Genomic DNA, 16,493 nt, shown 5'->3' on the forward strand with positions numbered 1-16,493 from the left:
TTACTCATATAATACAAATGGCTTCTGTGGTCGCTTCGGTGCATTGTGTATGTGTGTATCCAAAGAATATATTCCAACGGTATGTTTGCTAGCAAATCTAGATAAAACCCCAGCGTATTTAATCGGTACGAGACTATACCTCGAATCTTCCTTATATACTTCTTTTTAGTCTTAACTGCAGTAGCGCAGGTTATGACAATGTTAAAAAGCAGAGATATGCTTATCACAATTTCGAAGTAATATAGAATTCCTCCAGGAAAAGTTCTCATGAAACCGATGTAATATGGATATACGAGACAGACGTATGATACCAAGGAAAGTATATAGAGCTCCCAAAATCTAACGAGATGACAGTCCGCTTCCAGTATCCAGGGAAATTTACCGCTCATACAGGTAAACATTGTAGTCTTCTTCTTTACGTGCTCAGATAAAATATAAAGGTCCAGACAATTCAGGTCTAAGTTATCGTCCACGTTTTCGGTTTTAACCATTTTACCTAAAAAATATGAGGTGCATAAGTTCTTATCTTAATATGTTTTGCAGATACGTGTGACATAGTCGTAGCCAATGATTGCACCGAGTGAGCGTCAGGACCCCTGGACCACTACAGATATTTGATGTTTAGTACATACTAAAATTTAGTACCTATTTGATACTATTTGGTACCTGAGTACATATATTTGGTACCTCCACTGATATCGAAAAATCGAGCGAATAAAGTGGCCAGACATTCTGACGTCAGGATGTCTGGACCATTTTTGGTTTACATAGTTCTAGACAAGACTACTAATTGATATCTTAGTCAATATTTACTACCTATTTGGTACCTGTCAATATATTTTTTTCAAATTTTTTTGGCGTACCAGAAAAAAGTTATGATGGAATTTAAAGTTGTGAGCCCAGCCGTGGCGTTGAAGTATGTAGCGCCTGTCAAAAGAATAGAGGCAAATCCGCCTGCCCTCCTGCGCGTCAACTTAAATAGGAATTTATTTTTAGGCACTCGCACATCATTTCTACTGACTAGTGGCATTAATATAGTCGAAATATAAAAGTAATTAGTGTAATTACACTAGTTTTCCATTTTCCTCCTGAGAGAACCTCCTACAGTCTCAATAACGTCTAATGTCATGTCCCTGAGAGACATCTCCTGGCGGAGAAATTTGTAAATCAGTTTACCCCTGACAGCCGGTCATTTTTGCGACTGTTCAGCAGCTGTAGAGCTGTATGGCAGATTTGGCGGCATTGTGGTTGTAGGTACTGATAGTAGATGATTGATTTGATGTTTGTATTTATTCTTAATTCATAATTGACACTAATCGATGCAAAAACCAAATGTTATCGAAAGCAGTGGTTTATTTATATGATAAACCCCTATAACGGAGCTCGTGGACCATAGACTGGTCCACATCATCAAAATACATCCTATATACCAATATTACCAATGACGCTGTTAATTATATAATTATAACAGTTTATGCTATTTCCCCCCTAGAATTTGCCCAACTGTTGCCACGTGTTTAGGTCTCTCAGGAGGAAAATGGAAAACTAGTGTAATTACACTAATTACTTTTATATTTCGACTATATTAATGCCACTAGTCAGTAGTAGAGATGATGTGCGAGTGCCTAAAACTAAATTCCTATTATATAATTACTAGCTTTTACCCGCGGCTTCGCCCGCGTAATAAAAGTATTCTTATTGAAACGTTTACAAAAAATAAGATTTTCATTTGGATCCGTAGGTTTTTTTGTAGGTACATCTGTCCGCGATTATTTCGATTAAGGTAAAGCGGGGCAATTGTCGACTGGAGGGCCATTGTAACTGATCTATTTGCTGTACGGTCAGCCAAGAACCTTACACCGCTTTTTGGCTGACTGTACCTTACACATATTACTATTGTTTTAAAAGAAATTCTTGCAATGATTGTAGAATTGTTACACATCGACCACAGCGTAGGTAGTAGGTACGAAGATGTATGTATTTTACCTATATAAATATTTATACTGGGGAAACTTCATACAACCCACATAGCCAGTATCTCGACGCTATGGTCGCTAGGGTAAAAAATACTTCCTTGCATTATCGCTTACAATTTTTTCCATTTTGCTTATACTTATTGCAAACGTAAACACATAAAAGGCAAGCAAACAACGATCTTCTTACAGCACTTTGAATGTAATAGTTATTACGGATGCAGGATACTCGCCGATGCCTACTTAAATACTAATCCCTTCCCACTGAGCCACCTGCATTTTACACTGCCTATCTCTATCCTTGTCCCCGACCCCGTCCCCGTCCCGTCCCTACCCCCTACTCTCCCTATCCCTATCTCCGTCCCCTATTCCTATCCCTATCCCTATCCCTATCCCTATCCCTATCCCTATCCCTATCCCTAACCCGTTCCTGTCCCTGTCCCTGTCCCTGTCCCTGACCCTGACCCTGTCCCTGTCCCTGTCCCTGTCCCTGTCCCTGTACCTGTCCTTGCCCCTGTCAGCGACCCGATAAACCATAAAAACGATACCCATATTGTGTTTTTGACTTTACCCCCTTTGCACCCCTTTAGGAGTAAAATTTTCAAAAAAAACCTGAAACATGTATTTAGTCATATGTCTTTAGGAATCCTCTTGTGAAGTTTCGAATAAAACAGTGAAACTAACATTGTTTCCCCATACAAACTTTGAACCCCCATTTGACCCCCTTAGGAGGCGAATTTTGAAAAATCCTTTCTTAGAAGTCATCTACACTATATAAAGAACCTACGTGCCAAATTTGACATCTCTAGGACCAGCGGTTTCGGCTGTGCGTTGATATGTCAGTCAGTCAGTCAATATCTTCTTTTATATATTTTTTGATATTTAAACCCCATGGCACTATAACAGGGGAGAAGGTATTTCACTTCCACCTCGTTAGATTTTAAAAGCGTTGTATTTATCGTGATCAGCAACCCGATTAATCATAAAAACGATACCCATATTGTTTTTTTGACTCACCCCCTTTTCACCCATTTAGGGGTTAAATTTTCAAAAAACCTGAAACACGTCTTTAGTCATATGTTTTTAGGATCCCTCCTGTGAAGTTTCGAATAAAACAGTGAAACTAACATTGTTTCCCCATACAAACTTTGAACCCCCATTTGACCCCCTTAGAAGGTGAATTTTGAAAAATTCTTTCTTAGTGCTCATCTACACTATATAAAGAACCTACGTGCCAAATTTGACATCTCTAGGACCAGCGGTTTCGGCTGTGCGTTGATATGTCAGTCAGTCAGTCAATATCTTCTTTTATATATTTTTTTGATATTTAAACCCCATTGCACCAAAACAGGGGAGAAGGTATTTCACTTCCGCCTCGTTAGATTTTAAAAACGTTGTATTTATCGTGATCAGCGACCCGATAAACCATAAAAACGATACCCATATTGATTTTTTGACTTTATCACCCCCTTTCCACCCTTTTAGGGGTTAAATTTTCAAAAAACCTGAAACACGTATTCAGTCATATGTCTTAAGGAATCTTCCTGTGAAGTTTCGAATAAAATAGTCAAACTAATCTTGTTTCCCCATACAAACTTTGAACCCCCATTTGACCCCCTTAGGAGGTGAATTTTGGAAAATCCTTTCTTAGTGCTCCTCTACACTGTATAAGGAACCTACGTGCCAAATTTGAAATCTCTAGGACCAGCGGTTTCGGCTGTGCGTTGATATGTCAGTCAGTCAGTCAGTCAGTCAGTCAGTCAGTCAGTCAGTCAGTCAGCTTCTTCTTTTATATATTTAGATAATATAATTGTCATGTGATGTAAGTTTCAATAAAGTTTATTAATTTATTTACCAATAAACAAAGTCAATTCCTATTTAAGTTGACGCGCGCAGGAGGGCAGGCGGATTTGCCTCTATACTTTTGACAGGCGCTACATACTTCAACGGCACGGCCGGGCTCACAACTTTAAATTCCGTCATAACTTTTTTCTGGTACGCCAAAAAAACTTGAAAAAAATATATTGACAGGTACCAAATAGGTAGTAAATATTGACTAAGATATCAATTAGTAGTGTTGTCTAGAACTATGTAAACCAAAAATGGTCCAGACATCCTGACGTCAGAATGTCTGGCCACTTTATTCGCTCGATTTTTCGATATCAGTGGAGGTACCAAATATATGTACTCAGGTACCAAATAGTATCAAATAGGTACTAAATTTTAGTATGTACTTTGCACCGACTATAAATAATGCCCCAAATGATAGGCCAAATAATCCCAAATTAATACCTCAATTAAGTATGTTTTCTTTGTCCTACGTTCTTTTTCGAGAAAAACCGTGCATTTTTTAAATACTTATCTACTCGTAGTCAAAGTCATTACCTTGGATGGATCTCAATTTGTCTTTCAAACATTTGATGCTGCTTTTCTTAATATTTTTAGAAATGTAAATATTAAGTGACAATTGTTTTTCATGGTTTCTTGTTTGCTTCCTGCGCTGGCAGCGCTTAATTCTTTCTTCAATTTGAAGTCGAATTTTGTCTTCTAAATCTGGGTAGGTAATCATCAGTTTTATGAAGTCTTTCTTGTGAAGAACTTGACATTCCACGTAAGTAGCGGCTTTGACTGTACATTTAGCTGCAGACATATGTTTTAAACAAATGTTAAGAGGATACGATACCGAAGCACGAATTCAAATTTGAGATTTTTAGGTCTTTATCGCCGTCGCGCTGACGGGGGTGGCACCCACAGAGAGGCCCTGTGTGCGTGCGCGTGGCGCACGCACACACCCGCGTCCGCCGCCGCGCCGGCGCAAGTACTTACTCGCGCTCAAGCGCTCTCTATATTTGTCTAGTTTCGGACTTCTGATGCATAATGTTTCGGACTCCATGAATATATTAAGTGTACTGATTTGACTAAAATGCAAATTTGTAATGTTTTAAGGAATGGTAGAAACAATTCCTTATCTTATACATAATGTGATTATCTTAAAAGATGATTTCTTTTAAGATAGTCACATTGTTAGCGAAATAAAGTTATTCGGTATGTAAAAAGAGTAGGTACGTACAATCAACCAATTAATCTGAATCCTAGGTCATAGGCCAATCTAGACCCTTTCACAGTAAAAGTAAAACTGACTTCTGTAGCAAATAAAGGACGGTGTCAATACGACAAGGTTCTAGAGTGGCCTAGGATTCTACATAATTGGTTGACAGTATCTCTAAAAATGTATGTGAATCTTATTCTTTTTTTTTGCACATGTTTGACAGAAGTGACAGCGTAGGAAAATTTAACTAGGTAACAATTTGGTACCTATTATACTTACCAGACACCGGATTATGTTCCAAGGTAATTAGAACTTTTTAGCAGAATTCTAACAAAAAATCTGCCAAACAAAATCTTATTGCATATGAAGCATAAGGACCTTTTTCAGATGGAAAGCTACATATGCATCTTATATTTCTAATTTTCTAGGGTTGTGTATACATATTACCTACCTAGCATTAGAAATACAAGGCTTAGCACAGAACAAGACCAACCATAAAAATGCTTAACTAATTTGCCAGCTAAATTTAAACCTAGGTATCGGTACTTAAACGTATAGATACTTTTGATATTTTTATTATTTAACTTATTTATACTTACATATCAGCATTTCTGTTACCATAGAATTAAAACGTATATAACACTCATTTCATCTACCAACTAAGGGCATCTGTAATCTACATACAAATAAGGCCCGGTTAAAAGTCTCGAAATGTTATGTACATTTTATAATTAGATAAGTGTAAATGGGTCAAAAAATTGGGTCCATGTGCAATTGTGCATTAAGTAGGTGCACTTTTCCCAAATTGCTGCATGTATGAAATAAGGCCCATCAGTAACTTAACAAAAATAAGGTATTTCTTACATACCGAATTAAGCGTAATTGTGTCGCTTAACTTCAAACCTGGATAAATCCATTCTGCTACAAGGTTAATATATATTTTTTATATATTCAATCTTAAAGCAGAATGGATTTAAGTACCCAAGTTTGAAACTAAGCGACACAATTGATAGTATGTATCTAGGAGATATTTTCTTTACAAAATCGTATTATTCAAGAGCGCTATGATAAACGCACGTCGAAATAAAGTAAAATTGACAATATTTACCGATGAGATTGTGCTCTGTGTGTAATGGTGAATATTAAAAATATGAAAAGTAATTGATCAGTCAGAGCATCTCTTCACTCGTCAATTTCGTCTTACTCTTTAGTTGTGAAACATGGGTGACAAAGGACGGTCGCCGGAAGGAAAAGAATAAAAATATATGGATACCTATATATATTATAATATTTATCCCGTAGAACAGCAGGTTACTTCAAAGTACTTTAATTAACTACCTAATTTTAATGTTGTCTTCGATTCCCGTCGTCGTTCGTCGTTCGTCGAATCCCGGTAAGGGTATTTAATTGTGTGATGAGCACAGATATTTGTTCCTGAGTCATGGATGTTTTCTATGTATATAAGTATGTATTTATCTATTTAAGTATGGTTTTGTATTTATCTATGGGATATGGGTTAAATTGTGGCGTAGGCGAGAGGCTGGCAACCTGTCACTGCAATGTCACAGTTTCGTTTTCTTTCAACCCCTTATTTGCCAAGACTGGCACTGAATCTTTAGTAGTTTCATGTGTTCTGCCTACCCCTTTAATCCCTTTATGGGATACAGGCGTGATTGTATGTATGTATGTTATCTATTTAAGTATGTATTATTTATTTATTTATTAGTAAAAACATGTTTACATGACATTACAGTAAAACCAATGCGTCACGAAACTTAGATAACAAAAAAGAAAAAAAAAACAGTAAGTAAGAACATGAAAAAAAAAACAAACAATAAAGTTTAAAACTAAACAATTTATTTGGGCGATGACGTAACAGCGTGGCTCCTTTGCGTCGTTTGCCCCGGTGTAGGATTCGGCAAGTTGCCCCGGAATCGCCGAAAAACCACATCTTTCGGCCAGAAGTCTGCGCTCGCGATGGTGTCCTGCGCTATATCGTCGCCTAGCACCCATAGTACAAGCTTTACTTAGTTTGGGGCTAAGTTGATCTGTGTAAGTTGTCCCCAATATTTATTTAATTATTTAATTACTTACATAATTAGTCTAGAGCCAATTTGGCCACAAGTCGTCTCCTTCACGATTTTCGTCGACATCTCTTCTAAATACCTAAAACAGGTATGGATATGTTCCTCGTTCTCTCCAGATTACGAATTGACCTGTTTTAGTTTAAGGAGGGGGGGACGGGTCGAGAAAAAGGGGGGGAAAGATGGCGACCGACCATCATAGATATTTATTCACATCTCGAGTCCTATGGCACCAATCTGTTCGTGCGAGGTGTCATTTGAAAGCTTATTAAACCTACTTTAATTGTTTTTAAATAACTATGCTCATAAAAGTAACGGTTTAGGAAATATTTGAAAATATGTGTTTTTTTATCGCGCATGAATTGCACAAGTACTAGTAAAAAATACGTCTAACTCAATAAACAATAACTTTACCGCAATTGATGTTATTATAAAATTTTTGCGTCTATTCATGCTCTTTCTAAAAATATAAGTTTCATTGGTATATGATAATATATAACCATGTAATTACGAATTTGGTTTAGCAGAAGTCACTCTGCCCGGTCGCAGAAATGGGCGCTGACCGTAGTAAAGTATTCAATATTTTAGAGGTCCTATTTTACGAATCCATATGCGAGAGCTATCGTTTCAAAGCTAATTAAACCTACTATAATTTTCGCGTCTATTCATGCTCTTTCTAAAAATATAAGTTTAATTGGTATATGATTATATATAACCATGTAATTAAGAATTTTGTTTGGCAGGGGTTATCCTACAGGTCGCATAAACGGGCGCTGACCGTAGTAAAGTATTAAATATTTTTGAGGTCTTATTTTACGGATCCATATGTGAGAGGTATCGTTTGAAAGATAATTAAACCTACTATAATTGTTTACACATAACTATAGTATTAAAGGTAGCTGTTTACATAATATTTGAAAATATGTGTTTTTTATCGGGCATGAATCGCACAAGTACTGGTAAAAAAATGCTTCTAAGTCAATAAACAATAACGTAACCGCAATTGATGTTATTATAAAATTTACGCGACTATTCATGAGCTTTCTAAAAATATAAGTTTTATTGGTAAGTGATAATATAACCATGAAATTACGAATTTTGTTTCGTAGTGGTCACTCCGCCGGTCGCATAAAAATGAGCGCTGACCGTAGTAAAGTATTCAATATTTTTAAGTTCTTATTTTACAGATCCATATGTAAGAGGTATCATTTGAAAGAAAATTAAACATACTATAATTATTTTTGAATAACTATAGTTATAAAGGTAGCTGTTTACAAAATATTTGAAAACATGAGTTTTTTTTTCGAGCACGAGTTGCACATATAGAGATAAAAAATGCTTCTAACTTAATAAACCATAACTTTACCGCAATTAATGTTATTATAAAATTGACGCAAAATTTCATGCGCTTTCTAAAAATATAAGTTTTATTGATGTATGATAATATATGACCAAGTAATTACGAATTTGGTTTAGCAGGTGTCACTGCGCCCTGTCACGATATTGGGTGCTGACTGACGTCGCCAAATTTTCTACGTTACTCTGATCCTATTTTACTGATAAATTTGTGAGAGGTATCATTTGAAAGCATATTATGCGTACTATCTTTATTTCTAATATTTCATGTCGAAACTGTAGAAGTTTACAAAATATTTGATTAGTAATATGTGTATTTTACTGTGCATGAACAGCATTGGCATTGATAAGACACGCTTCTAGCTCAATAAATTATAGTTTTCCGCAATTGAAATAATAACAAAATAAACGGAAAATGTATGACTTACACAAAAAATAAGTTTGGTTTGTATTGCATAAACAATTAATTTGAATTTGTTCAGCTCACCTACTGCGCACCGTCATATAAATGGATGTCCACCGTCGTTGCCTTTTTTCATGATTTTTCAGATTTTATTTCACTAATCGTATATTCATAATAAATATAATCTATCACGTATCGAATTTACTTACTTGATCAGTAAAACAAAATCTGTAAAATGATGAAAAAATTAAGGCAACGGCGGTGGACATCCGTTTATATGACGATTGATCGTGCGCAGTGGGTATGGTGGACAAATTAACATTAATTGTTTAAGCAAATCTAACAAAACTCATTTTTTGTAAAGGCCATACATTTTGCGGTTCATTTCGTTATTATATCAATTGCGGAAAAATATAATTTATTGAGCTAGAAGCATGTTTCACTCGTATCAGTGCGAATGCTATTCATATACAGTAAAAATACACATATTGTCAAATATTTTGTAAACTTCTACAATTACGACTAAAATTATTAAAAAGTAACGATAGTACGCATAATATGATTTCAAATGATACCTCTCACAAATTGATCGCTAACATAGGATCTGAGAAATACATAAAATTAGGCGACGGTTAGCACCTATTTACGTCACGGGGGTGCAGTGACACCTGCAAACCAAATTCGTAATTACTTGGTTGTATAATAACATACATCAATAAAACTTATATTTTTAGAAAGCATATGAAATGTCCTGTAAATCTTATCATAACATTATTTGCGGTAAAGTTATTGTTTATTGGTCATGCACCAAGATACAATCTTAAAAATTATGAAAACGGCAACGAAAATGGTCATCCATGTATATGACGGTGCGCAGTGAGTATGATGGATAAATTAACATTAATTCTTTATGCAATACTGACAAAACTTATTATTTGAAAAGGTCATACATTTCGCCGTTTATTTTGTTATTAACTATATCAATTGCGGAAAAAAATATAATTCATTGAGCTAGAAGCATGTTTTACTCACATCGGTTCCAATGCATATTTTCAAATATTTTGTTAGCTACTACAGTTATAACTAAAATTATTGAGAACTAATGATAGTACGCATAATATGCTTTCAAAAGATTCCTGTTAAATAAAATAGGATCTGAAAAATATAGAAAATTTGGCGACGGTCAGCATCCATACGTGGCCGGGCGCTGTGGCCCCTACTTAACCATATTTGTAATTACTTGGTTATATAATATCATACACCAATAAAACTTATGTTATTAGAAAGCGCACGAAATTCCGCGTAAATCTCATAGTAACATCAATTCCGGAAAAGTTGTTGTTTATTGATTAAGAACCATTTTTTACCAGTAGGTACTTGTGTGACATGGTCTATAAAACACATATTTTCAAATATTTTCTAAACAGCTACCTTTATGACTATAGTTATTTATAAAAAAATATAGTAGGTTTAATTAGCTTTGAAACGATAGCTCTCGCATATGGATTCGTAAAATAGGACCTCTAAAATATTGAATACTTTACTACGGTCAGCGCCCATTTCTGCGACCGGGCAGAGTGACTTCTGCTAAACCAAATTCGTAATTACATGGTTATATATTATCATATACCAATGAAACTTATATTTTTAGAAAGAGCATGAATAGACGCAAAAATTTTATAATAACATCAATTGCGGTAAAGTTATTGTTTATTGAGTTAGACGCATTTTTTCTAGTACTTGTGCAATTCATGCGCGATAAAAAAACACATATTTTCAAATATTTCGTAAACGGTTACTTTTAGAGTATAGTTATTTAAAAACAATTAAAGTAGGTTTAATAAGCTTTCAAACGACACCTTGCACGAACAGATTGGTGCCATAGGACTCGAGATGTGAATAAATATCTATGATGGTCGGCCGCCATCTTTCTCCCCCTTTTTCTCAACCCGTCCCCCCCTTCTTAAACTAAAACAGGTCAATTCGTAATCTGGAGATAACGAGGAACACATCCATACCTGTTTTAGGTATTTAGAAGAGATGTCGACGACTTTTTGTAAAATAGGTCGTTTGGTCCCTGACTAAATCATAATGTAATGAAATGTGCATTTTTTCGTGGTTACCAACATGCATACCAACCATAAAAATGCTTAACTAATTTGCCAGCTAAATTTAAACCTAGGCTATTTAAACGTATAGATACTTTATATACTTTTATTATTTAGATCTTATTTATACTTTTCGGCAAAGCATTTTTCGGCAAAGCTTTTTTGTTACCGCAGAATTAAAACGTTGGTAATACTCATTTCATCTACCTACTAAGGGCATATGTAATGTCAATGCAAACAAGGCCCGGCTATTAAGTTTCGAAATGTTATGTACATTTTATAACTTGATAAGTGTAAATGGTTCAAAAATTTCGTGCAGTAAGTAAAAAAGTAAAAAGTAAGTATTATTAAACAGAAAAACTATAGGTCTTATTTGATGCAGGTATGAAATAAGGCCCATGCCGCCCATGTGTCCACATGTTCACAACCTTCGATACCCAAGAAGTAGCGCTGCGGAAATAGAGATGGATCGGATATAATCTTCAAAGATGAGCTATCAACAGCGCCAGTATTTGAGTGGTGGCCTCAGAGTGGAAGGCGACCCCGCAAACGCCCAGTACTTATGATACACAATACACATAAACACAATACATTATAATATTTATTGCCCCGTAGGACAGCAGGCTACCCCACACTACTTTAATTAAGTACCTAATTTTGTCCCTTTAAACTTAATATGAAATAAAGTCTGCCTATCTTGACCACATTGACCTTGACGCACTGTTTGTTAAGACTTGAACCCCTCTAATTTAGAGTACCATATCCTAAATGCATAGTCCTGAATAAACGTGTTTTAGACGACAGACCGTAGTATAAATACTTATCACAAAAATTGATGATTGAATTCATGAACACAATGTTTACACAAAGTTATAAAACTTAAGAAGCGAGCGATGGGCCTTATTTAGAGAAGTAACTATTTAGGGCATTTATTGATTCTATGTCTGCGAAGAAAATATACAAAACGGCATGATTGATAAAACTTAGAAGAAATATAAGCACTGGGCCTTATTAAGGGCAGGTACTGGTACCAACCTGAACAAACTATGTATTACTAAATAAGGCCCATCGTTTTATTAAATATTTTAAAACATGACTTAAATTATTAATATTATGTCTGTTTTTATTGTGTGTAAATAAGTACATATAATATGACTAATATAACTACTTACCTAATTGATGTTCGGAAGAATAGTAATAAATAAACAATGATGACCGAATACCAAATTTTCGGCAAAATGGCTGAAAAGACCGAATACCAAATAGTTGCCTAATATTCGTGGAATCTATCGTAAAATACAGCATAACTTTATAAAGCTAGGAACATACTACGCGGACGTCCGTCGTAAATCGACCGCGGACGGGAATCTGGACAATGAAATTACATATAACCGTGCAAACTATCGGTCGACGGACGTGGACGTGGCCTTGAGCGCATGGACGTCCGATCGAAATCTGGCTCGCTGGATGTTTTGTTCCGTGCATACTGATAGGTCGCAGTCGCGGTCGATTTACGACGGACGTCCGCGTAGTATGTTCCTAGCTTAATTGTTACTAGTAAACCAATGACGAGAAAAGTTATGCATGTATAAAATAAACCTATACCTGTATGCAATTGTTACGTACCTATACTTATAAAAATATGGACTTAGTATTTCCACAGAATATATAATACATATTCAAACTTTCACGATTTTTACACATATTTAAAATTGCAAACGGGACTTAATCGCGTATTTACTATGTTTTAAACACTAACCTCCGACGTTTCAAGGACGGCATTGTCCCCGTGGTCTCAGAGCAGACTGGTCTTTTTTGGACCACCAATTTTAAATATGAACATATAATAGTACGTATTTCTAACTAAAAAGTTCGTCAAACACGGTATGTCGATATTTCGACGTAGTATATCGATAACTTTTCACATCACTAGATTATCGACATTAGATGTCGAGTATTTCCCATCACTTTATTTCAGTGTACGTATATAAAAACTTAGCCCCGCCCCTAAATTTGGTGCGATAGGGACAACTGCAGCTCAGGCGCGAAATCCCGCGTAAAAACTGCAAAAATCGAGGTTCCGCTCTCGACTGTTTCCTCCTCCAAAACTTAACCAATCGTTACGAAATTTGGAAATCAGAATGACAAGGAAATTATCTGTGTCGGACCGTTTCGTTTTTTTGGATAATTGATCTCTTAATTGAAATGGAATATTACAAAATTTCATCAATTTTAATTTATTTCTTTAAAGTTTATGAAGATTTAGAGAAACATAATTATTATACTACTTCGTAGTCTTCCTACCCTAAAAGAGTTTAATAAAATGAGTAGTAAAATAATTTTGCCATTACCTGGTATATTGTAAACTAGCGATACTTCTCCCAAGCATGTGCCTTTCGTAAAGGATATCATTGGGCTTTCATCGTCTTCGTCAGATAATAATTCTAAGACTCCATTCGTTATGCAAATCTAAAATAATTTTAATAATAAATAAGACAGTTTTTATACGAGTATTAAAATAAAACTGAAGGACCCTTTGGTAAAGGATGGATTCGAACTGTCTTTCACAACACAACCCGGGCGAACACCTTGAACTTCAGGGCCACCCCGACGCGCAAAACAATCAAAGCATTTGAAATCCTTACCATAAGCGTCTTTGTTTGATTTTGGTTGAATACTATATCCCCCGGCAAATAAAACTGGTGGGACATAGCCAAAGATAATCTTCTCAGAAATGGCTCTGGTAACTTTCTAAATATCAATGAACTGTACAGCGGCACGGCGTTCAAATCATAGCAAATTTCCATTCGCAAAGGGTAGGGTAATAGGTCCATTAGTTTTGGTTTAAAAACACCTGATTTCTGATACCACAAGTCTTCGTAATATCTAAAATAAATCATTTCATTAAATGGTCAATCTACACATGTTGACTAAGAGGTAGAATTTGATAAGTTAGGAAAATTTTTCGATAGTGCGAGCCTCATGGTTTCGTTATGGCAACATTTTACACGAAAATGTTTTTGGTTGGGTCTTATCTAAAAGCAAAAAAGTTTCTATATTTAGAGCTTGACTATACAGATATTTAAAAATATAAACTGAGAGATAGTCCAACATTGTAGATATTTTGGAGCATTGTGTTTCATCCGCTACTTTCAATGACTACTAGGTACTACTAGACTACAATATTCACCAAGTTTTTAGATCTATTTAGTTATTACCTTATTATTCGTTTCGTGGTGTCCTCATTCATCCGTATTAATTTTAAATGATTTTGGATCTTCTTTAGTTGTCGAACATATTTAGAGCGTCTTGTAGTAATCGTCAGAAATTGAGAAGTAAGTGAACCCACAAATACAATTGTAGTTAGCAAAAAGCCTATTACAATAGCCACAATTGCAATCATTCTCTCGGCCGTCGTAATGGGGTACAGGTCCCCCAGTGAATTAGTAGTCAACATCATAATAGACCAATACGCACAAACGCAATACCAATCAGTCACAGAAGCTGTTGGCAAATGTATGGCTCCTGCAGACCACGAAGAACGAAGGTTCTTTATTTCGAACCCTCTATAAGCAAATTGGAACCATATGCAAGTTAATGTATGAACGCCCAGTAAAAAGAGGATTAGATATTGAAATAAGAATGTTGTCCATTGATTCCGACCTGCTTGTGAAGACTTGTTATAAAAGTACATTATAACTCTGTATACACGTACCCCAGCTACCAAAGGTGCAACAAAACTTATATCGAATTCAAAAACGCGTAAGTCAAAAAAATATAGTATTCCGTAAGGCATAGCAAGGATGACATCTAAAATTACTCGAAAAGTTTCTGGCTCAACTAAGTTCAATGTTCGTCTCCATCTCTTTATGAACTTCAAACAAAATATAATGACGACATCAAATGTAAATATTAGATTCAAACAAATTATAAGAGTTATAACGCCGACGGTTCTATCCTTGCTCGCACAAAAGGTGTACAGCCACGTTTCTAAGATGTAAGTGGTGATGACTACGGAAAGTATTACGAAATTCCAGATGTTATTGGTGTATATCAACATGACATATCTTAAGTTGCAGTGGGTAAATTCTGTTCGATTCTCTTGCAGTATTGCGTAGACTTTCTTCTTTTCAACCTTACTATCTTCAATGGTTTCATTTTGAACATTGTACGTATCGCCATCTGGTTCTTTGAAGAGCTCATTTCGGTCTTTCCGTTTTCTGTATTTGTATATATTCAGACTATTACTATTTGAGTCACTGTCATTGTCGCTTTCGTCTAAAATACATTTTAACGATGTAAATAACTATAATAATTGAGTAGTTTAAAGCGTACAATACATATCAGTTACTACTAATACATACCTTTTTCATCCATGCTGCGATCAAAATAGTAAATTAACCGATGACACGTATGATAATTTAATACTCGTATGTACCTAACTAATGAAATCGAGTGGGTCTCTTATAATTTTAATCTAGTAGGTCTTTATGTTACTTTAAGGTTCCCCTGTTTTTGTGTCATCTGTTAATGACATCAAGAAATCGGAACTGACGAGTAGCTTGGTTCAAAGCGATCAGATTGGCGTAGGGTGACGCAATGTTTTCCTCGCAGCATAAACCGTAGGCCGAAAGGCGGACATGTAGATCCAAGACGCAAGATGTGCGCACGGCACACCAACCTACATACATGAACCTAAAAATCCTCGGAGTTGACGTTTACTATGATATTAAATTTCATGTTTGATGTAGCATTCTGAAAACTGTCTTGTTCAATTATCCATGTCCATTAGAATCAAGCAACCTTGTCATAATCTACGGCTGGAATAATTTGCCATTGCTCAAAAAAAAGAATAAAGACATAGGTACTTACATAAGTATTAAACCTACAGAGTTCGTGCTTTTAAAGCTTTCAGTTAATATTCGAAGGGTAAGGGGTCGAAGGGGGAGGCGGTATATATTTCTCATGAACACAAACAAAACCTACATTTCTCAATATAATATGTAACTATAATAAGTTAATGTCAACAGTGCATAGCACCAAATAGACGTAAGTGGCCAAATAAAATAATCATAGTTTTGTTTCTGTTGTAACAAGGGTAGGTTACGATATTTCACCACTTTCGTCTTCATTATTTGTAAGTTTCACTGTCAGTACATAATAATAATCTAAAACCGCAACTGTTTTCATGTTTCATACAAAGTTATGCAGTTCTTCGTAGATCCGAGTCCCAAAGCGCGCCTAGATAATTAAACCCCAAGCAAGCTACCATAGGCGGCGCGGCCGCATAATCGCCTGGCTTTTATGGCGTCCTAGCGCGCGTATCGGTGAAAAATGTTGTCATAAAACGATTTTAAATACCTTTTGCATTTCGCAGTACATTCAATTCAAGTAGTCTCCTCGTTAGTTGCTATACCGCAGAAGGCTATTTGTGAAGACACAGGCCGTTTACATTCTTGTAGAAAAATAGCTGCAAAACTAAGTTTTAACGAGGTTCTTTTGTAGTAGCCTCATCACGAG

At 35.6% G+C, this 16,493-nt stretch overlaps 1 protein-coding gene across 1 annotated transcript; it reads right to left on the bottom strand.

The window, feature by feature from the left end:
- Nucleotides 1-88: 88 nt before the first annotated feature.
- Nucleotides 89-15,350, bottom strand: LOC125238333 (potassium voltage-gated channel subfamily H member 7-like). Its single transcript, XM_048145638.1, has 7 exons — nucleotides 15,338-15,350; nucleotides 15,146-15,251; nucleotides 13,619-13,859; nucleotides 13,325-13,442; nucleotides 4,359-4,613; nucleotides 345-496; nucleotides 89-97 (listed from the first exon to the last, which is right to left on the bottom strand). The coding sequence occupies exons 1-7, from the start codon at nucleotides 15,348-15,350 to the stop codon at nucleotides 89-91; spliced, it is 894 nt and encodes a 297-aa protein (XP_048001595.1).
- Between the last annotated feature and the right edge of the window lie 1,143 nt (nucleotides 15,351-16,493).

Source organism: Leguminivora glycinivorella, chromosome 2 (assembly GCF_023078275.1).
Source record: "Leguminivora glycinivorella isolate SPB_JAAS2020 chromosome 2, LegGlyc_1.1, whole genome shotgun sequence".
NCBI classification, from domain to species: domain Eukaryota; kingdom Metazoa; phylum Arthropoda; class Insecta; order Lepidoptera; family Tortricidae; genus Leguminivora; species Leguminivora glycinivorella.